This window comes from Pelodiscus sinensis, chromosome 19 (assembly GCF_049634645.1).
Source record: "Pelodiscus sinensis isolate JC-2024 chromosome 19, ASM4963464v1, whole genome shotgun sequence".
Lineage (NCBI taxonomy): Eukaryota > Metazoa > Chordata > Testudines > Trionychidae > Pelodiscus > Pelodiscus sinensis.
The window spans coordinates 17,290,415-17,312,337 of record NC_134729.1 but is presented as its reverse complement, the minus strand read 5'-3'; the positions used below and the strand labels follow the sequence as shown (position 1 = coordinate 17,312,337).

Sequence of the window (21,923 nt, the reverse complement as noted above, 5' to 3'; positions counted from 1 at the left end):
GAGTCCCTGCTTATCAGTTAAATGGTAGGTCGTTTACACTCAGATATTCGGAGCTGGAGCAGCCCCACCCCTGTGGAGGGCTGGAGGAGTCCCTGCCCACAGTGGCTGTCCAGACCCAGTTAACTGGTTAAATGATTAAAATTATATTGTTTAACCAGTTAACTTTAAGGAATATTTGCATCTTTAGACCCAGGCAGTTGACCTATTTTCTACCCTATAACACTGGTGCTGGCTTTTATATACAACCCCCACCCCCCCCCAAAAAAACACCCAACAAAAACACAGTTATTGTGGCACACATGGGCTATGGAGTTTTTATAGCATGTTGGGAAAGAAGGGGAAGCTCAGAAAGAAAAAGGTTGAGACTCCCCTGATCTATTTGGTTATCTGGGCGAAGCAAATTTGTCTCCATCTAAGTGTCCATTGGCAAATACAAAAAGTTTTGCTAGCAGTCTCTTCAAAGCAGCCAAAATGAGAACTATACTCTTCCTTAGAGTTGGACCCTCAACAGGGACAGACACACACAACAGCTTTCGCTGCTCTTTTCTATGCTCTACCCATTCTGGGAAAAGAACATTTCTAAAACTGCCTAATAGGAATAAAAAGAAACAGGGGATAAAAGAAATCAGATAGTTCTATATAATAAAATATTCACAATTAAATTCCTCTATAAATGAAAAGCTAATGATTTTAACTAAGGACCCTGGCTTTGCAATATGCTTTTTCTCAGCCATACACAACAGCCATTATAGGTCAGTTATCAAATATAAAAAAAAGATACCATCTGTGGGTTTCTGATAGACAATCTAGTTGTTTGACTGCGGGGAGCACCCCTTCTTGATAATGACCACTGAAACCTTTCAGCTCCATTATAAATTATTTCTAGTCACCTCAGACAAATATTCAAACAAAAAAGGAGGGTTGCCTAAGGTCAACTACAGCAGCTGTATGTAAATAGAGTACTTCTATTTATATGCATACTACAGAACAGCAAAAGTCAAGACAATCTTACCCTTTGGCTCTGTGATGGATGGATTAATATACTAAGCAAAAGTAAACCCTAGTTAAACAACCTGCCTAAAACAAGGATACAAGGACCGTATAAAAGAAAGCTGATGGAAGCAAAATATTTATAAGTATAGTGCAAGAGGATTGCTCATCTTGCAAAGTTCAGCTTGTAACATCATCATCAACCTGTTCTCATGAGTCTCATACAAGCTGAGGCTTGGCCATTTACAGGTTTGCTTGAACAAACATTTAAGGAGTATTAGTTAGTAAAACTCTTGTCATCAGTTCAAGTCTTGTGCAAGTGTACTTCTCAAACACACACAAAAACCCACAATTTACATTACGGAGCTGCTGTAGTCAACCCATAGGAAGCTAACCGCTCCCAAACAAAGCTGAAGTTTTGCATGTTCCATCTCTCACCCCACAGTAGTTTGCATGGGGCCAATATAAGTGGAGGAGGAATATATAACAAACACAGCAGCTGCATCCCACAACTGAAAGGCAGCCACCTCTGGAGTCAACGTGTTAACTATGTAATCATGCACAGAAATATTACACAACAGTTGAAGCTTTCAAAAATGTGAAAGCTTTGAATAATAACTGAAAGACAATTAAACTAAATAATCTCCAATTAATACCCTAGCTGATGAAAACAGCTGACATGTATTCAATGCAGTTTCAGCAGACTGCAAAGTCCTCCAGGAGTACACCATTTTTCTGTGACTCAGTGGTTTAAGTAGTAACTGCAGTGAATAAAGTCCATAAAACCTCTATGTGCCCCAGCTAGTGCAAGGGATTACAGGCTTTATGTATATAACATATCATCCACATATGTGATTTGCCATGGAATCCCATGTCGTTTTCCCTTCAGTTTAGAGATGTTAGCTATCAGTTAACAGAATAGTTGATTACCGCATGAATTCTTAGCGGGTAGTCAACCATTCCATAGTCCCTGGGAGCAGGGCTGGCAGCCAATGTAATCCAGCCCTACTCCCAGGGAGCTCCATGCCATCCCGTACTGCTGTCTCTGTATCAGAGGCAGCAGCATGGGGTGCCAGGAGGGAGCCAGTTCACAAGAGGAGCCAGTTTAAAAACCAGCTCCCCCCGCAGACTGGCTGCCTGACACTCAGCGCTATTGCCTCTGATAAAGAGGCAGCAGCACAGACTGGCGGCAGTCCCTGTCTGCGGAGGTCCAAGCTCCCCATGGACACACAGGCTGCTGGGGAAGGGGGGAGGCTGCCCTGAAGCAGCCTCTGTCCATGGTGACCCATGCTGGCCATGGACAGAGGCTGCTCTGGCAGTAGCCCCTGTCCACAGGGGGCTGGACCCCCCGCAGACAGGGGCTGCTTCACAGCACCAGCTCCTGCTCTCCACCCCACTGCCTCTGATACAGATGGAATAAGGGGGGGGAAACTGAGCAGTCAACCAGATTAACCAATAAGCCTAGGCTTATCAGTTAACTGACTGGTCAACTACTCATTCATATTCCTTCAATTATATAGGCAATCAAAACAACTAAGGTATGAAGTAACAGAAGCAGGTTTCACCATTAGTCAGGAGAGTCTTGGGGGCTATTAGCAGTATGAAACTAGAGACTCAGGTATTAAATATTTTTCAACCACAAATCCCAATTCACAAAACTAAAATGCTATATGATGTATGGTATAAATCCACCTCTCTTCATTATCCTTACCCTTTTTCTCAATACAGTGGGAAGACAGTGAACTATTTGAAGTCTTATTTTAAGATGTGAGGTTGCCAGGCTTCTATGAATATCAGAACTGTACGATTTGGTAGTAAGTTTGAAGTTTAGGTAGCTAAAGTAATAAATCTCAAGACACAAGGAGTAGCAAAAAGATTTGAAAATAGAAACTATGTCAAAGAGAATAATCAAAAGACACGCAACAGCACTCTACTACTCCTTTCTCAGACTCTCAAATTAGATGTTTTGAGTCCAGCAGACCCAAAACATCCTTCTGATCCTACTTCTTTATACTTCTATATTGTGATACCATAAGTATTTCAAACTTTCAACAGAATTATTGACACATACCAACTTTCACAGTTGATCTGTTGGAAACATGCAGATAGAAAAAAAGTGGTCTAAAACTGTTTCACCGAAGCATTTTGAGTGGATGAAGAAATTAATGATTACTATTTTTACCAACTAAAATCTGATCCTTCCACACTTAAATATAAGATTAAGGAGTGAAATTATGAGCAATTTACAATCCACAACAAGCCCATGATCCAGAATGTAAGTTAGCATAATATTTTGCCCAGTATTGATAAGCCTGTTTTAAACATGCAACTCCACAGCAACAAATGAGTCACATTTTGAGAAAGGCAGCTGTTAATGCTCTCCCATGGGAGGGCATTTCATAAATTAGTTTCAGTAATAGGGCTTAGGACACACAAATACTACTTTCAGAACAGGAAAATGCAGTAAACGTAACCCAAGGGGCAAACGCCATTCACTTAGATGTTATTTTCAAGACATTCAGTACTATTACATCTCTTGCACTTCTGAGATAGTTTAGAACTTAAACACACAATAGCTGACGAAGTGGGTCTTTGCCCACAAAAGCTTATGCTCCAATATATCTATTAGTCTATAAGGTGCCACAGGACTTCTCATTGTTCTTGCCGATTCAGACTACCACAGCTAACCCTTTGATGCTTGTTACAATAGCTGAACCAGTCATGGAGCATACTTCTGGACAATGTAGTGTAAGGTTTTAATTTATGATTAAATGTTTATTTTCGTTTTTACAAGGACAAACACTTTACGAGGGTAGAAAAATCCACCGTCACACGTGGCGACTACAACGAAACACTTGGCAACCTGGTGCGGGGTAAAAATAGTCTCCGGTTTGCTGTCCAGTCTCCCATTCACCAGCAATTCTTAACACGGTCGCTACCCCAGCAACGGAAACACAAAGGGTCATCTTCCAGAGGGGGAGCCATGTGCGGCGCAGCACGAGGCCGAGCAGCCCTGGCCAGTGGCACTTCGCTCCCCCCCCCCCCCGCTTCCTTTTTTCAATGCAGCGGGGGGGGGGGGGGGGGCTGTCAGTGGCGGGGAAGTTTCCCAGGCAGGCCCGGCGCGGGGGGGGGGGGGATAAGGACACTTTGCGTTTCCGTCTTTGTCCGACCAGCCCATCCTTGGGGGGGGGGGGGCGTCTCGCTCACCCCGGGGGGGGGGCCGCAGGCCTCGCGCTGCCCGGGCCAGATTCCCCCCCCCCTTCCTGCTCGGGCCGCGCGAGGCCGAGCCAGGCCCGGGGCTGCCGCAGTCGCTCTGGTCCCATGATCCCCCGCGGCGCGGGCCTGGGGGGGGGCCCGCACGCCCCGAGAGAAGCGCCCCCCCCCCACGAGGTAGCGGTTGCTCCCCCCCCCCCCCCGCGGGAACGGGGTTTCCGAGCCCGTGACCTTGCGGCGCGGGGGGGGGGGGCACGTGGGGGGGAGCCCCCCCCCCCACCGAGAGGCGCGCGGCCGCGGGTATCCCAGCCCCCCCCGGAACTGCCCGGCCGCGGGGGCGCCCAACGGCCGGTGCCCCCCCCCCCGCCTCACCCGATCTCGTCGGCGCCTCCCACGCTGTTCATGGCGGCGGCTCGTGGCAGCGTCCGGGCCGGGCCCGGCTCCCTCAGGCCCAGGCGGCGGCTCCAGGCAGCGGAAGGTCACGGGCTGCGCGTCCCTCCCCGAGCTGCGCAACGGCGGCGCCTGGCCCCCCGCGTCCCCTCAGCGCCGCCCGCCAACCGCCGCTGCGCGTGCACCGCCTCGCCGCCCTCCCCCCGCCCCGCTACGGGGTCTCCGCGGCCGCGCCCCACGAGCGGGCAAAACGGGCTGACGCGCCTGCGCGGGTCGGCGCGGCGCACCCCGGGAAACGTAGTCCGGCCACGCGCAATAGCGAGTGCTAAAGAGCGCATGCGCCAGAGGCCTTGGGTGTGAACGGCTGGTGGGTTAGCGTGGTGCAAGTGCAAGGGGAGCAGGCCAATGCAGGGGAGAGAGCCTTGGGGGTGTGCACAGCAAGGGCAGGTCTGAGAATCAGAGAACACTAGGACTGGAAGGGACCTCGAGAGGTCATCGAGTCCAGCCCCCTGCCCTCATGGCAGGACCAAACACCATCTAGACCATCCCTGATAGACATTTATCTAACCTGCTCTTCAATATCTCCAGAGACGGGGATTCCACAACCTCCCTGGGCAATTTATTCCAGTGTTTCACCACCCTGACAGTCAGGAACCTTTTCCTAACGTGCAACCTAACCCTCCCTTGCTGCAGTTTAAGCCCATTGCTTCTTGTTCTATCCCCAGAGGCCAAGATGAACAAGTTTACTCCCTCCTCCTTATGACACTCTTTAGATGCCTGAAAACTCCTCTCATGTCCCCCCCTCAGTCTTCTCTTTTCTAAACTAAACAAACCCATTGCACCATAAAAATGCACCATTCTGGGCAAGGAAGAGGAGCCCCGAGGCCACTTCCAGCTTTGGAGGTCATCAGCCAGAGTAAAAATAAAACAAATGAGGACAAGTTGCAGTGGGGGAGGTCCAGGTTGGATATTAGGAAAAACTATTTCACTAGGAGGGTGGTGAAGCACTGGGATGGGTTCCCTAGGCAAGTAGTAGAGTCTCCATCCCTAGAGGTGTTTAGGCTTGACAAAGCCCTGGCTGGGTTGATTTAGTTGAGATTGGTCCTGCCTTGGGGCAGGGGCCTGGACTTGATGACCTCCTGAGGTCTCTTCCGGCTCTACGCTTCTGTGATTCTATGACGCTGATCCGGCAACAGCAGCAGTGTGTTTATATCATCAGCGGAGCTGGGAGCACATTTCATCATCTGTGCTATCAGAACGGCTCTGTTTGTGTTAAATATTTTATGAACATTTTGAACTCTTTTGTGGGATAAAATCTATATCAGTTAACTGAACAAAAATGCCTTTTACCAAACCACATCTCCTATTTGCTTGAATCTGGAGCTCTAAGCTGAGAGGGGAAAAAACCAGGACTGTGTAGCACTGTAAAGACTAACAAGATGGTTTAATAGGTGATGAGCTTTCGTGGGCCAGAGCCACTTCCTCAGACCCACTTCCTCAGATCTGGCCCACGAAAGCTCATCACCTATTAAACCATCTTGTTAGTCTTTAAAGTGCTACACAGTCCTGTTTTTTGTTTCAGCTGCACCAGACTAACACAGCTACCTTTCTACCACTAAGCTGAGAGAGTGTGTCACTTTCATAGGGATGTGCATAAAAACAAGTTGCGAAACTTATCACATGTTGAAAGATTAACAAATGTCTAAATTTGAGGCCCTCTTTAGTGGGAGACCCAAGCTAAATGGCCCTCCTGGACCACCCCCAAGACTGGTCCTGAGTCTAGGTAGGCTGCTCAGGGACTTGAAAAAATTGCATAATAATTCCATTGTTAGGTCAGCTTGACATCCACAGTTGGCACATTTAGCTATCTATCAGCCTGCCTCCAGCTTCTCAGAGAGGTGGATTAACTCCATCAATGGGGAAAAAACCCAGGGTAGGAAGTGCCTGGATACCCCACCACAGTTGCAGTGTAGAGCGTGTGCCTAGTATGGGGTATGTGATGGGGGTGTGCGTTGTATGCGGAGCAGGAATGACCTTTGGGTTAGTAAGTGTGGCTGTGGCTGTGGCTTTGCCTGGTCTACACACTTTTTGTGCTGCCTGGTATCACTATGTCACAAAGAGGTGTGAACTTTAACCAAACTGCACCAGCACACTCTCTAGAGGGAACAGTTACACTGGTATGAAAGATGCCTTACATGGTACAGCTCATCTCTCTTTCTAGAAGGGCGTCTGGAGCAGCCTATCTGTGGGGAGCCCGGGTGTGTCATGGACAAGGGCTACTCCGGCGGGGCCTGGGTGCCAGGAGCCTGTGGCAGCTGCAGCTACAGCATGGAGTGGAGCCCTGTGGACTGAGGGCTGCTCCAGCCGGACTGGAGAGGTTCCCAGCCTGGATCCCGCTTAACTGGTTAAACATTAGGCTAACCTAACGATTAAGTGATTAACCGGGATTTTACATCCCTAACTAATGGAACTACACCGGTCAGGTGTGTGAAAAATCCACACCCCTGAGTGCCACACTTAAATTGACCTAATCCCCCTGTAGACAGCGAAAGGTCGACAGAAGAATTCTTCCGACCATTTACCTACTGTCTCTTGGGGAGGTGAACTACTAAGCCAGTGGGAGAAGCCCTCTGTCAGCATAGGGCATCTGGCACTACAGCAGTGCAGCCACAATATTCCTTATTTTAAGAGGAATAAGGGATCTTTCGGAAAAGGCTTTATTTTCCGAAAGATCCCCGTCTAGACTGGCGCTTTTTGCCAGCAAAGCTCCGAGCCGGAAAAAAGCGGCAGCCATGTTTATGCAAATGAAGCGAGGGGGATTTAAATCCCCGCTTCATTTGCAATTGCCATGAGTCTAATTTGCATCCCTTTTACGGAAAAGGGATGCAGTCTAGATACAGCCCTTGTGTGCTGTGTAGCACAAGGGAAAAGCATAATAAACTAATGGTGTGGTAGCGGACAGCAAGTGGTTTTATTTCAGTGTCAGAAGCATGCCTTGCCCTTGTTAACTAGACTTTAGTATTAGTATTTTATTTATATAGCACCATTGCTGTGTATTAGAACCCTAGGGCTACGTCTAGACTGGCTCCAAATTCCGGAAAAGGGATGCAAAGCAGGTAAGTCAGCATAGGGAAATCCGCGGGGGATTTAAATATCCCCCACGGATTTCAATAAACATGTCCGCCACTTTTTTTCCGGCTTGGGGAAAAGCCGGAAAAAAAGCGTCTAGACTGGTGCGATCCTCCGGAATAAAGCCCTTTTCCAGAGGATCTCTTATTCCTACTTTCAAGGCCGGAAAAAAAGCGTCGGACATGTTTATTTAAATCCGCGGGGGATATTTAAATCCCCCGCGGATTTCCCTATGCTGACTTACCTGCTTTGCATCCCTTTTCCGGAATTTGGAGCCAGTCTAGACATAGCCAACCAGTCTGGGAGCAGTAGGAGCCTGTAGACGGTTATGAATCAAATGAGACCCCTCTTTTTATTGCTAATTTGCCCATGGAATTACACATGCTCTCAGGCCGTAGAGGGCAGTAAAGGCAATTTAAGCCCACACACTGTACAATTAGGTAATAGTGTTTTATTCCTGCAGATTTATTTCTACCCAGCTGTCTGAACACTCTGGCACACACCTGCCACATCTTATCATTGGGAGGAACCCTGCCTTGTTTTGGATTAAGTCTAAGGCAGTTTTATGTGAAAACGGTTCCCTTTTGGGAGGAAGGATTTTGCTTGTGAGGGTTACAGTGAGACATTTGAAATTTCACACATAGGGTGGGGTTTTTTTGCTTTTGGAAATCTAGCTGTCCACCTGCTGAAGTAATCACACAGCACGGATGCCCCGCTAGCCCTCCTGATAATAGAAAAGTGGGGGCATCTAGCAGAACCCCAGAAAGATATTTAAGGGTTTGATTTGCAGAAGGGTTGTGCACCCAAAACGCTGGCTGGTTTTAGGGGGCGTTGTGGTACTTAGCACTTATGAAAATCAGATCCCTGATCCTGGAAAGATGTGCTCATAGAATTCACTTTGCCAAGTAGTAAAGTTAAGCAGCTCTGTAAACGCTGGCAGGACAGACTTTATCTCATGGGCGAGGGCAAAGAGAATGAAAACATCCTGGCTGTGTCTAGACTGGCCAGTTTTTCCAGAAAAACTTGCCAGCTGTCTACACTGGCCTCTTGAATTTCTGCAAAAGCACTGACTTCCTACTGTAAGAAATCAGTGCTTCTTGCGGAAATACTATTCTGCTCCCGTTCAGGCAAAAGTCCTTTTGCGCAAAAGGGCCAGTGTAGACAGCTCAGATTTGTTTTCCACAAAAAAGCCCCGATCGCGAAAATGGCTGAAAAAGTGCTTTTGCAGAAAAGCGTCAGTGCCAATCTAGATGCTCTGTTCTGAAAATGCTTTTAACGGAAAACTTTTCCATTAAAAGCATTTCCGGAAAATCATGCCAGTCTAGACACAGCGACAGAGAAAGACCAATGCCCAGAGACACCCAGCTTGCAACTGATGTAGTACTTCTTGCACAAAACTGACGACTGCATAAGAGGTGCACCTGGCGTAAGGTTAGGCTAACAGAGAGCTCTGCTTTGAGAGAGGAGAATTGCCCATAGCCCACTGGACACAGTACAGATAATAAGTCCATGTGCTGGGCAGGGAAGTGCTACCCAACCAAGCTGCAATGTTAAAGGTGGCTGATGGGAGTGGGGAAGAGACAGGAATTTCCTTGGTAAATGCCACATCTACGGACGGAGCCCTTCCCCAGTCTGGCTTGTGAAGCATTTTGAAAAAGTTATTTAATCAGGCCCACGCGGATGTGTGTGTGTGTGGAGGGGAGGGCACAGGGACTCACCCACACATGTGGCTCCCGGTGACACGTAGGCCCCCAGCATCCACACGGTCCCAGCCACAGCGGGTATCCCTCAATGTGGGACTGTTGGCTTCCGCTTTCTGTTACCCCAGATGGGGATGGGGGATCCCAGCATGAGGACACCAATGTAAGCGGGTGGGGCATCCCCAGGGGGGGACATGGGGATGTCAGGGGGAAGACTCAGTTGCCTTTCTTTTGTAGGATCCTGGTTTGTGTCTGGGCTCCTGGCCACAGGGGAAGACACTATCAACTTGCATGCACTGTACTGCCAACCCCAAGACCTGGGCAGAGCAAGATGTGGCCCAGGGTCTGGATCCGGCCCACCGAACACTTTGATCCAGCCCGCGGACAGCACCTGGCCGCTTTCTATGTATATCCTGCTGCCCGAGCCACTGAATTTCCAGGCGGTGGCTCGGGCAGCAGGATCCGATTTAAATGGCTCCTGCCCACGGTGCTGGGGCTGGAGCCGTGAGCCCTTCAAATAGCAGCCGCAAACCCAGGCGGCAGCCAGGCAGCGCGATAGCAGTGGGGCCGGGAGCTGCGAGTCCTTTGTTGTGTTTTAATTCAAAGCCTCTGGCCCCAGACAACTCCGGGGAACGCTAGTCTCCAGGCCCCGCCCCTTCCAGGGAGGGGGTGTGTGGAGCTAGCCCGTGATGGTACCAAAATTCATTAAGTGGCTGCTTTGTGGAAATTATTGCCCACCCTTGCCCAAGACACATGCATCAGCTCCCCCAGCGCCCAACAGACAATGGCTTCTTGAAATCAAAGAAAAACACTTGGGGATCTTTGTATTTGGCTCTCCACAAACCGCGCGAGAGAACGTCTTCCTTTAAAAGAGGAAGGCGGCTGGCGCGCTCTTCTAGCGCCAGGCACCAACAAATAAGCACAGTCTGCTAAGTCAGCGCGATCACCGTTGATAGTGGGGCAGGAGGCATCAGGGAATGACGTTCTCAGATCTGGGTTAATTCTAATAACATGGCTGGGGCTTTCCGGGGGGGAGGGGAGGGACGAGGGGAAGCCCCCGTTATTAGAAGGCTTGTGAGAGTTGACATCACTGCTCGCTAGTCAGTTTCACAAAATGAGTTACAAGTTTCACAGCTCACACCTCCCCCAGGCCCCAGGCCCCAGGCACATGCTGGAGCTAGCAGCCAGAAACCACTCTGGCCCTGCTGCATGGCCGGAGGTGGGGTGGGGGTGTTAAATCATCCAGGGGCAGTTGGTAGGGCTGGGGAGGTGCCCAGGGCAGGGGGAGTGTGGGCCAGCAGCCCAGGCTGGGGCCAGGAGACATAGGGGTATGCCTGAAAACCCCTGTCCCCCCATAGCCCTGCCAGAAAGGGGTACCCAGTGGCCTGCTTTTGAGGACTGACACCGGCCCTGAGATTAATTGAGTTTGAGACCCCAGCTCTCAAGCCATTAATTTCAGCTGCCTTTTACCCACCCGTCAGCCCACACTTTTCCCGCTGGGCCCCCCATTTGTTCCAAGGGTGCCAGGTCCATCCACTGCCAAGCTTGTGGGGTGGGGTGGGGGCTAGAACGCTTGACCTCTGGCTCCGGAGGCAGGTACCTCCTTTAGGACACGCCGTGTAGCCTCCGGCTTCGGCGCCAAGGGGTTTTGCTGCAGGTTTCGGGGATGCCGTTCGCGTTCCGGCTCCTTTGGCGTGGCCTGCACCTTGCCTGCCCCGTGGGGCAGCTAGCGCAAGCCAGCCCCATGTGCCAGGCAGAGCGGTCCAGCAAGGGCCCTGCCCGCCCTGCTCTCACAGATTTTCTTGCCACCTGGGTCAGTGCATTTCTCCCAGGCGTCAGCAGATGTCCCCCCCGGTTCACATCTCGGCCCATCTCCTCTCCCCACGCACTGGGCATGCTCAGGCCTCAGAGCCCAGAAAAGGGATCCCTTTGACCCAGAAGTCGCCTCTGCTCTTCTTTGCACACGCAGCTGTTCTTGGCTCGCCTATATAAAGCCAGCGCGCTCACCGGGTCCCTTTCCGCCCTCTCCCCTCCTCCGCCGGGACTCTCCTAGCAGCACCATGAGCTCCGCGGAGGCGGCTCGGCCTATTTTCCTCCAGGGAGAGAACTGCAAGCCGTCATGGAAGGAGGCAGCAGCTGGCTTCAATCAGACGGACACCCACTTAGAGATCTTAGGCAAGCCGGTGATGGAGAGATGGGAGACCCCTTACATGCACTCTCTGGCTACGGTCGCAGCATCCAAAGGTAAGTAGGTCCCTCCCAGCTGTCTGCACGGGGGCATTGACAGGTGCTAGCAGTTTGGGGGTCCATGGGGGGATTCTATCTGCAGGCGGTTTCTGCCCTTCTCGGGGCTGCTGGTTGTTCTCTGCCGAGATGAGCTTCCCAAAGGTGAAACAGCCTCACGTTTCGGTGCAGTTGGGAACCAAGAGGCGCCCCAGTGAGCAAGCGGAGCTGGGACTCCATGCGGCGCGGCGTTCCGGGTAGCGTGCAGCTCCGGCATGCAAAACACTGTGTTACCGGCTAACGGGTGAGAACACTAGAACTAGACGGGCTCTCGAGAGGTTATGGAGTCCGGTCCCCTGCCTCCCGGCCGGACCCAGCATCCCTGATAGATGCCAGTCTAACCTGCTCTTCAATATCTGTTCATGTCTTAAATATGGTTCGACATATTGTTCAACTGGTTAACGGCCAGAGAGTGGGGTGTCTCAGGAGTAGCCCCCTGCCCGCAGCAAGTGGAGCGCTGCTCCAGCCCCCACCGGTTAACCTTAACTGGTAAACTTCACCCATTAAGGGGGAGGGTTACCGGTTAATCCGTTAAACGGTCACCCCCCTGGGGCACCTCAGCCACGAGATAGAGAGCAGTTTGCGGACATGGCTGGGGATGTGCGGGAAGCAGGGGGGTGTTGGGATCTTGCTTCAGTCGACAGTCCCCTTGTCGTTTTCACAGCACCAACTGAGTGTGTTCAAAGATAGCTGCTGCCTGTTAGAAATTGAAAACTGTTTTCTCTATCAAGAGGAGCCGGGCTTTGCAGCCCCCGAAAGGAACTGAGAACGTAACAAGCGTTTCCTCCCGGCGTAGCAGAAAGCCGGTAGCTCTTTGCAATGAGCGCCGCGCCGAAAGCATGTCGGTTTTCGCAAGTTCCGCTGAAGTCTTTGCTCCTGTGTGGTTAGCGGGACTTAGAGCGAGTCTTGGTCCGTGCTTTATGAATGGATTCTCTGCGGGATTCAAAGAGAGATGGAAGTCAGAGGGAAACGTGTGTTTTGAGCACATCACTACAGTGTGCCAGGTCACTTAACGAAATAGTTAGTCTCAAGAGAGGGAGATTTCAGATTATGGCTTTGGGCTTTCATGCTACACCGAGGCCTCTATTGTATGTGAATTTAGCACAGCCTCAAAGATAAGGTTCAGGGGGAGAAGTCAGGCCTGTGGTCACTTTTTAATCTCAAGTCAAGAGATCACCAATGGTGCATGAATCATCTGTCCGTTTTCCTTCGGGTTCGCTCTTCTCTCTCATTTTCACTGCGGGCACCAGGCAAACCCACGTGCTCCATTCGAGCCCAGGTTAAGAATAGCACTACTGTAACAGTAGCCGCAGTAAGCAGCTGTGCAGAAGAGACGTTTCCAAATAGCTTGAGTCCCCCGAAGGGCAAGAGAGGGGGAAGGGAGCTCTTCAGGGTGGCGCTGGGCGGGGTGTGGGGGAGGCTGATGTTACAAAGATCTCAAGTGCTCGTCTTGATCTTTGGACTCTTTAAGAAAAAAATGTGTCTGAGCCAAAGCTGATTGAAACCAACGACAGACTCACACAGGCTGCAGGAAACCAGGGCAGAGGCTCGAAACTCTCAGACGGGGGCGCGGGAGGGAGGTTTAGGGGCATTTCTACGAGCAGTGAATTGTTACCCGAGAAAGAAGGCAGAGGTTCATTGGTTTTACAGGGTGGCAGGTTGCTGGAGGAAGGACTGCCCATCCCCTTCCCAGCAAAAGGGGGTCAGAGGCAGGAGTTTATACCCCCCACGCAAGGGCACTGAGTCCATCCTACGAGGTCCATGCGGATCATGAACCTTCCAGAGGTTCTCAGATTCCTCCTCTCCATTTCTCCTCCTGGGCAGTTGCTGGGTTTTCTACCCTGCTAGGCCGGGCCCCCAGGAACCGGGAGGCAGGGCTTAAGGGAGAGGAAGAAGGAGAGATGTGGTTAGAGCCAGAGCAGACAAAACCAGACTAACAAATCATTGCACCCCGTTTTCCAAGGCAGCTTTACGTTAGCTGGCTAGGCCGGCCCCTGGGTGGTGATTCGTGGCTCGCCTTGACCTTCCTTTATTTTTCTAAGTTCACGTATTGCTAATTCCCCGGCTTGAGAATGGATGCATCACGCAGACATGGGACAGGTTCAGCGGTGGGCAATAATTTTCACAGGGGGGCCACTTCATGAATTTTGGTACCTGGTTGTGGGCTGGCTCCCCCCCCGGAAGGGGCGGGGCCTGGGAAGAAGGGGCGGGGCTGAGGACTAGCCCCTCCCCCCGGGTTTTCTGGGGCTGGAGGCTTTGAATTAAAAGCACAGCAAAGAATTCGCAGTGCCAGGCCCCGCCGCGACCACGTAGCCTGGCAGCCACCTGGCTATTTAAAAGGCTTGCAGCTTCGACCCCGGCCGAGGTAGCACCACAGCCGGGAGCCGTTCAAAGAGGATCCTGCTGCCTGAGCCACCGCCTGGAAATTCGGTGGCTAGGGAAGCAGGAAATAAACAGAAAGTGGCCAGATGCAGTTGGTGAGCCGGATCAAAGCGTTAGGTGGGCTGTAACCGGCCCCCGGGCCACATTCCACCCAGTCCTGCTCTACATGCTACCAACAGGACCCAGCCCTGACCTGGAAGGGTTCCCTCTAGGGGTAAGAGAGACTTTTTCAGTCTCCATGGCCAAGTGTGCCAGGAGAGGGGATCCAGCTAGCGCCAGCTGTAACTCTGTTGCTCCCCAGGTGGCCGGGTGCTGGAAGTGGGGTTCGGCATGGCCATCGCGGCTACCAAACTGGAAGAGTTCGACATCGAGGAGCACTGGGTCATCGAATGCAACGAGGGCGTCTTCCAGCGGCTGCAGGAGTGGGCCGCCAGCCAGCCGCACAAGGTACCAGCTGTAGACAAGGATGCTGAGCATTCTTGTAGCTACCGCTCATACTGGGGGCGGGAGAGGAGCATCAAAGGGCCACACTATGGCCTGGGGTGGGAAGAGCTTTTCCTAATCTCTGGCTGTGCAGCTGTGTCCTTTGGCAGCCCTTATCACCGCACTCCACGCGCCAGCCAGCTGTTACAGAGATTTGTCTTTTCCCCCTCCCCGAAGCACTGGGCCGTGGGTTTGCCCGGGTTTGAACTGTGGTTTGCCCAAGCCCCACAAGAAGGCTGTGTCAGCGCCTGGTCACAGATTTGCCCCGGTGGCCTGTAGGCTAGGCCAGGCTTCCTACCCTCTAGATCTGTGTTTCCCAACCTTTTTTAATAAAGTACAGGCAGTCCCCGACTTACGAACGGGTTACGTTCCGAGCACCTGGTCGAAACTCGATTTGGTCTTAAGTCGGAAATACCCTTAAATGCGCTGCCTGCGCTGGTCGAAAAACTTGACATAGATGGCTCTCAGCTCGAAAATACGTACAATGGGGTTAATGGGAGGTTGGTTGTTAGTATGGATGGTTGTAAGTCGGTGTGTTCATAAGTCGGGGAGTGGCTGTACCCCTTTAAAAATTATAAGTTCCCCCAGTACCTACAGTTTTCAGACACACACAGTTTTTTCTACCTTTGCAACACGTTTGTTTAAACCAGGCCTGCACAACTGGGAAAGCGGCGAGGGCCATATTACTCCAAAGAAAACAGCTGCGGGTCGCAAGTAGGGAGGCTCTGCGAACACGCAGGCTACACATTTTTGGCGAGCAAACCCCCCCCCCCCACACACAAACCTCTCCACTTGGCCTCCTGGCATTTGTCTCTCCTGCACCCTGCCCCTTGGAAAGGGTACAGAGAAGAGCGACAAGAATGATTAAAGGTCTAGAGAACATGACCTATGAAGCCAGGCTTCATGAACTGGGCTTGTTTAGTTTGGAAAAAAGAAGATTAAGGGGGGACATGATAGCGGTTTTCAAATATCTAAAAGGGTGTCACAAGGAGGAAGGAGAAAATTTGTTCCTCTTGGTTTCTGAGGACAGGACAAGGAGTAATGGGCTTAAAGTGCAGCAGGGGAGGTTTAGATTGGACATTAGGAAAAAATTCCTAACTGTCAGGGTGGTCAAATATTGGAATAAATTGCCAAGGGAGGTGGTGGAATCTCCCTCTCTGGAGATATTTAAGAACAGGTTAGATAGACATCTGTCAGGGATGGTGTAGGTGGAGCTTGGTCCTGCCTTGAGGGCGGGGGGCTGGACTCGATGACCTCTCGAGGTCCCTTCCAGTCCTATTATTCTATGATTCTCCTGACCTGCCCTCTCCCCTCAGCACAAACTCCTTCTCCTCTCCTACCTGGCTTCTGCCTTCCAGGTTGCAGGGCTGCCGGAGCCTTTTTGAATCCGGCGGTCGCCGGCCGTGACATCACGACACCACGTCACGCCAGCATCCTGGCTTCTCCCGGCGTCCCGCTCTCTGGCTCGCGCCCCACCTCCTTGCGCCGGAGCCGCTCTTCCCCCTCGGGCCGTATGTTGTGCAGGCCTGGTTTCAACAACTTAATCGTAGCCGGGCAGGGGGTGACATTTTTGGGTGTAAAAAGTACAAAAAGAATCAAGTGCTGTAAAACAACACAAAAATTCAGTTTTCTCCAAGTTTCAGTTGTGTTGACGAAGCCCCCCCCGACTTCTCTCGCGTACCCCTAAGGGGACTCGTATCTCTGGTTGAGAAACGCGGCTCTAGATTTCCCTGAGCTCAAAGAGGAGACCTCTGGCGAGTTAAAAAGCCCCAGAACTTCCCCGAGCTGGAAGCGGAGGAAAAGGCCAGCCGCACCCCACCCCCCTGCGAGGCCAAGCATTCACTCTCAGCCAGGCGAGGCTGGCTCCATGCTGCTCCAGTTCCCTCGGCTCAGGTTGTTCATTAATTTGCACCATAAACCCATTTTTAAAAGGAGTCACAAGGTAGCAGAGTCCTCTTGATGGAGGAGAGGCTTCTAGTTAATCTAACACACGGGGGCACCGCGTCCGCCCTGAGGCTCTGGGGTGTCCCTCAGGCAAGGGCTGAGTTTGATGTGTGGATTCCTTGGCCCCCCCGGCCACACACTTTTCCTAGGCCAGATTCTTCCCTTGTAACTTTCACTGCAGCAAATGGGCTCAAATTGCACCAGGGAGGGATTTGAGCCCCCCCCCCCTCTCTCTCTCTCTCTCACACACACACACACACACTCACTCACTCTCTCTCTCTCTCACACACACACACACACACACACACTCACTCTCTCTCTCTCTCTCTCTCTCTTCTCATCTCTCTCCCCCGCAGGTCGTGCCCTTGAAGGGGCTGTGGGAGGACGTGGCGCCGACTCTGCCGGATGGACACTTCAGTGGTAAGGGAGGCCGATGCCTATGACAATGCAAAGGGATCTTTGCAACCCCGGGGGTGGGGAAGGAGGCCTCCAGAGCACCCCTGGATCTGGCGGCCAGCTACCGGGTGGCATTGTAGCCCAACCAAACAGCCCAGCGCAGCTCATGCCTCCTTTCCATCCGTTTCCTGCACAGGCATCCTCTATGACACCTACCCCCTGTCCGCAGAAACCTGGCACACCCACCAGTTCAGCTTTATCCAGGTACGACGACGCGGCGGCCGCTCTCCTCCCCTCTCACTGCCGGCCCGTGGCCAGCCCCCGCAGCAGCGCCAGGCTTTTGGGGCTCCTCAGGCCAGGGGTGAGCCCTCTCGGCTCGGCTTTCGCTGGCAGCCGAGGACATGTCGCCTGGCCAGGTCGGGATGTTACTTCCCCAGAGGCAGAGGCAGCCTCTCGCGGCTGGGAGGATAGCTCTGGAGCCCACGTCCAAAGTCACACGGGACTCATCGGGGATGGCAGCCAGCCCAAGAGATTTACTAGGCTGGGAAGGGGAACGTTTTCTGGGTTGGGGGCTGCTGCCCCACAGAAAAATCAGTCGCACAAAAGAGAGACGCAAAACCCACTGCAAACAATCCACCCCATACCTCACTGACATGGCCTCTGAGTGAGGAGAAAGACCCTCCCCACATTCCCCTTACACACCCAAGCCTAGGGGGTCCCAGGCTGGTAGATTTTGTGGGCCCCCAGTCTCTAAGGGAGCAAAAAACGAGGGGTTCGGTGTGGGAGGGGGCTGCCGGGAAGCAGGTTTAGTGTGTGGGGTCTGGGTGGGAGGAAGGGTGCAGGAGCGGGTTGGGGGGTCTGGGAGAGTGGAAGGGGGCAGGAGCGGGTTGGGGGTCTGGGAGAGTGGAAGGGGGCAGGAGCGGGTTGGGGGGTCTGGGTGGGAGGAAGGGTGCAGGAGCGGGGTGGGGGGTCTGGGAGAGTGGAAGGGTGCAGGAGCGGGTTGGGGGGTCTGGGTGGGAGGAAGGGTGCAGGAGCGGGGTGGGGGGTCTGGGAGAGTGGAAGGGGGCAGGAGCGGGTTGGGGGGTCTGGGTGGGAGGAAGGGTGCAGGAGCGGGGTGGGGGGTCTGGGAGAGTGGAAGGGTGCAGGAGCGGGTTGGGGGGTCTGGGTGGGAGGAAGGGGGCAGGAGCGGGTTGGGGGGTCTGGGAGAGTGGAAGGGGGCAGGAGCGAAGTGGGGATGTGGGTGTTGTAGGAGCAGGATCGCGCTGGGGGTGGGAGTCTGGGTGATGAGGCGGCTGCTTACCTGGTGCAGCTCCTAGGGGCGCACATGACTCCGTGGCTCCTGCCGCTTTCAGGCCCCACCCCCTGCTGCTCCTATTGGCCGCAATTATGGCCAATCGGCGCAGTGGGGGTAAAGCCTCCAGAGGCTGGGGAAGTAGCAGCATGCGGCACCGTTTCCTTCCCATACCAGGCAGAGCCTGTGGGTCAGATCTGGCCCCAGCTTGCGGCTCGGGGCTCCTCCCTGCAACAGGTCTGGTCCCCGGCTGTAGGTTCCCCACCGCTGCATTAGCCATTAGCTTCTCCATGGCTGCTTCGGGCGCAGAGTTTCATGGACGTAGGAGAGTTTGCACAAAGCCCGCATCAGTCTCCTCCGGCACCTTTCCCACGCACGACGTGTTTGGCCAGAGCTAGGTGGGAGAGGGGCCCACCCTAGCTTTGCGAGACTCTCCAGGAGGTGGAGCGTGGGCGAGGGGAGACCTGGGAGAGGTTGTTCCAGGCCGCAGGCCCGGCCTTAGCAGGGCCAGGTGCCTGGACAGTCCAGCCGAAAAGGGGACCTGACGGCGGCCAGTCGGATCTACTGACCGAACTCCCAAAGGCTTGTCGTTCACTCGCTCAGCTGGGGCCACCTCCTGCCTGCACCCGGCAGCCGCAGCTCCCAGCCCCTCTGCAGGCTGGTCTCTGTGGACGGGGAGGGGAAAAGCAGCGAGTGATGGGGGAGGAGCGGCGTGGCTGGGGCAGGCCCCAGGGAGAGAGGTAGGACAGAGGTGGGGGTTTGGGGGAAGAGGCGGGGCAGGGTGTGACACTCCTGCAGTGTCCGGTTTGGGGATATTACCAGGTTGGCAACCCGCTACTACAGAGGGAAGGCTCCTGCCCCAGAGAGGGGCCGAGAGGCGCACGGTGTTTGGGAAGCTCCTAAATCCCTTTGGCCTCCCGTTTTTCTCCCTCTCCCGCAGGGCCATGCTTTCCGCTTGCTGAAAGCCGGGGGTGTGCTCACTTACTGCAACCTGACCTCCTGGGGGGAGCTGCTCAAGACCACGTACACGGACATCGAGACGATGTTTGAGGTGAGGCGGGGCCGAGGCCCGGAAAGCCCCCGGGAAACGCGGCCGCAGGGGCAGTCCCTGCTCCGCAGCTTTGCGCCTGCCATTTGCTTTGCAGACACAGAGAGGAGTCTGCGGGCCCGGTGCAGAGCCACCTACGAGCAGGCCGGTCCTTAGCCCTTGGGAAATGCCCCCCACGAGACGGCCGGGCTAGCTAGCAGGCAGGGGTAATGCGGGCAGGATCAGTGCTCGGCCGGACCCAATTAAGGGCGTACTTCAGCTAGTGGGGCCGACAGTCACTGGGCCCATGGGCAAGGCAGAGGAACAGCTCTGCCCCTCCAGGAGGAGCAGGGCCTCGGGCAGAAAGGGCGGGGCTGGAGCGAGCTTCCCCCAGGCAGCCCTCAGCCCCATCAGGAGTGCGCCACGCAGGGCTCCGGTGGAGACTTAAAGGACCCGGGGCGCCAGTAGCAGTGGCCGGGAGCTCCAGGCCCTTTTGAATTTCCAGGCTATGGGGCAGTTGCCCCCTTTACCCCCCCACTAGCAGGCCTGACTTCAGCAACACCGCGAGGTCCATGGGTGTTTTTCCAGGCCAGTTCTAAAGCTGCCGCCACCTTAGTGGCTGGGCAGAGTCATTTTAGCTTAACCAGACTGGTTACGCGGAGGGCTGGCGTCGCGTTGATCGAGGGTCACGGCGGGACGGACCGGGTGTTCCGGCCTCACCGCTCTCTTACCCTCCCCCACCTTAGGAGACTCAAGTCCCGCGCCTGATGGAGGCCGGGTTCAAGAAGGAGAACATAAGCACCAGCGTGATGGATCTGATCCCGCCCGAGGACTGCCGCTACTACTCCTTCCACAAGATGATCACGCCCACCATCCTCAAAGAGTGAGCCGCCGCCCCCGCGCCCGCCGGCTCCGCTGCTGCGCCAGAGAGAGAAGAAATCCGGCCCGCAGGAGGGAAAACTCCATCAAGGACTGACTTTACAATCCAGGGAGGGGAGGGAATATTCGTCGCGCGGTTGGTACTAAGGAGGGAAGATTAACATATCGATTTGACTTTTTTTTTGGTGGTGGTGGGGAAGTATAGCTGACAAGTTAGAACGAGGGTCTGTAGTATAGTGCTAGAATTCAGGACTCCTGCCTTCTATTTCCAGCTCTGTCACGGAGCTGCTGGTGCCTATAAGCAAGTCACTGCCCCTCCGTGCCTATAAGCAAGTCTCTGCCCCTCCGTGCCTATAAGCAAGTCACTGCCCCTCCGTGCCTCACTTCCCCCCATCTACAATGCATAAATTATCCCATTCCTGCCCCCACCCTCCCAATACTTTGAGATCAATGGCTGTAAGAGGCTGCTATTCGGTTCAAGAAGCCTGCCCCAAGGGCAGATCCCTTGTGAGATGGCCTATGCGGCGATCTGACGCATTTCACCTTCATTTTTAAGATTATTTTTACGGTCGCTTCAAGTAAAATTCAGGAGGGAGCTGCCGGTAACTTGACCGAGGGATTTCCAAATCCAGAGGTTGCCTGTGGAACAGTGGCCTTGTCAGAGGCCAAATCAACACCCTCCACGCCAAGCTGCGTAAAGTTCGCTCCAACCCAGTTTAATTCTGGACGCCGGACATTTGTATTTGTGTAATTAAATAAGATTCAGATAACGCCCAGGGGAATCTCTGCTCACCTTTAGGGCTAAGAGCCTGTTCTTAAGATTTTACTAATGAATTCTTATGACTTTCCTGGAAGTTTACCAGCACATGAATCTACACTGATGCGGTGGACTTGCTATTAATGCAAACACTAAAGACATTAAATTGATTGAAACCTACAGCCGAGGCGTCCCAATAATTTATTTCCATGCCCATTCTATCCCCCTGCAATGGCGCTCTGCTCCTCCTGACCAATGGCTTGGCGTGCGCGTAGCCAACTGATCGATTTACACCTCAGCAGCTCCCATGGGCCTGATGGTAGGCGGTGTGAGCTGGCTCGATGCTTTCTGCTCCTGTCCCGTTTTCAGAGGCTTCGGCCTTTTAATAAAATCACTGGGCAGGGTTCTAAATGAAGCTGGGGTATAAATGCAGACTTCTAAACCCTGCATGTTACAGGGATGCCTATGAGCCCCCCCACAGAGCAAGACCCCACTGCGTTAGGGGCTGCACAAACACACAGCAAAGAGAGTCCCTGCCCCACTGCGCTTCCAATCTGAGACAAGAGGTAACACGGACACCGCCAGGCATGAGAAGTGCCGAGGGCCCCCCGGTGGCATAGCTACAAGACGGGGAGGTAAAGCCTCTGTATGGCTCTGGTGCTGCAGCATCTGGGATGCCGTTCCAGGCATGAGTATTAGGAGGAGCTGGTTGTTCAGAGAAAAGCCACAAAACCAATCTGAAGGCCGGAGGGATGAACTTAGCAGCAAAGATGATCAAAGGGGCAGGAGTTAACGAGTTGGCCGACGTGACCACTGACGTTCAGCTCTCAGACAGGAAAGGTGTAAACCGCCAAGGCAGAAGAGATGTAGGGTGGCAAGGGTAGGTCTAGAACAGGGGTGGGTGTGACGGTGAGTCGGGGTTCCCCTGATCCTGCAGCAGCAAGAACAGACTCCGCCAGCCAGTAGAATAAAGAGGGATTTACTGTTTCTCCAGGATACAGCACAGCACAGACGTGATGTGGTTACAGGAGTCAGGGGCGGGCAGCCTTAGACCCCTTG

The 21,923-nt window shown here is 53.4% G+C and overlaps 2 protein-coding genes across 8 annotated transcripts in view; one reads left to right on the top strand and one right to left on the bottom strand.

Annotated features, from left to right (window-relative positions):
- Window positions 1-4,802, bottom strand: part of DAZAP1 (DAZ associated protein 1) — a 38,077-nt gene extending 33,275 nt beyond the window's left edge. For 3 of the 7 annotated variants that reach the window (XM_075902688.1, XM_075902689.1, XM_075902692.1), the window contains exon 1: window positions 4,576-4,802. In XM_075902688.1, the coding sequence (XP_075758803.1) occupies window positions 4,576-4,607 (32 nt within the window). In that variant the 5' untranslated portion in view covers window positions 4,608-4,802. The remainder of the gene's footprint in view (window positions 1-4,575) is intronic. The other 4 variants (XM_075902693.1, XM_075902694.1, XM_075902691.1 and 1 more) reach the window with 3 other exon arrangements.
- Window positions 4,803-11,363: 6,561 nt separating this feature from the next.
- On the top strand, window positions 11,364-21,044 carry GAMT (guanidinoacetate N-methyltransferase). The gene is made up of 6 exons (XM_075902686.1): window positions 11,364-11,666; window positions 14,389-14,534; window positions 16,871-16,934; window positions 17,107-17,174; window positions 19,142-19,252; window positions 19,975-21,044. The coding sequence occupies exons 1-6, from the start codon at window positions 11,483-11,485 to the stop codon at window positions 20,113-20,115; spliced, it is 714 nt and encodes a 237-aa protein (XP_075758801.1). The 5' UTR covers window positions 11,364-11,482; the 3' UTR covers window positions 20,116-21,044.
- The last annotated feature ends 879 nt before the right edge of the window (window positions 21,045-21,923 follow it).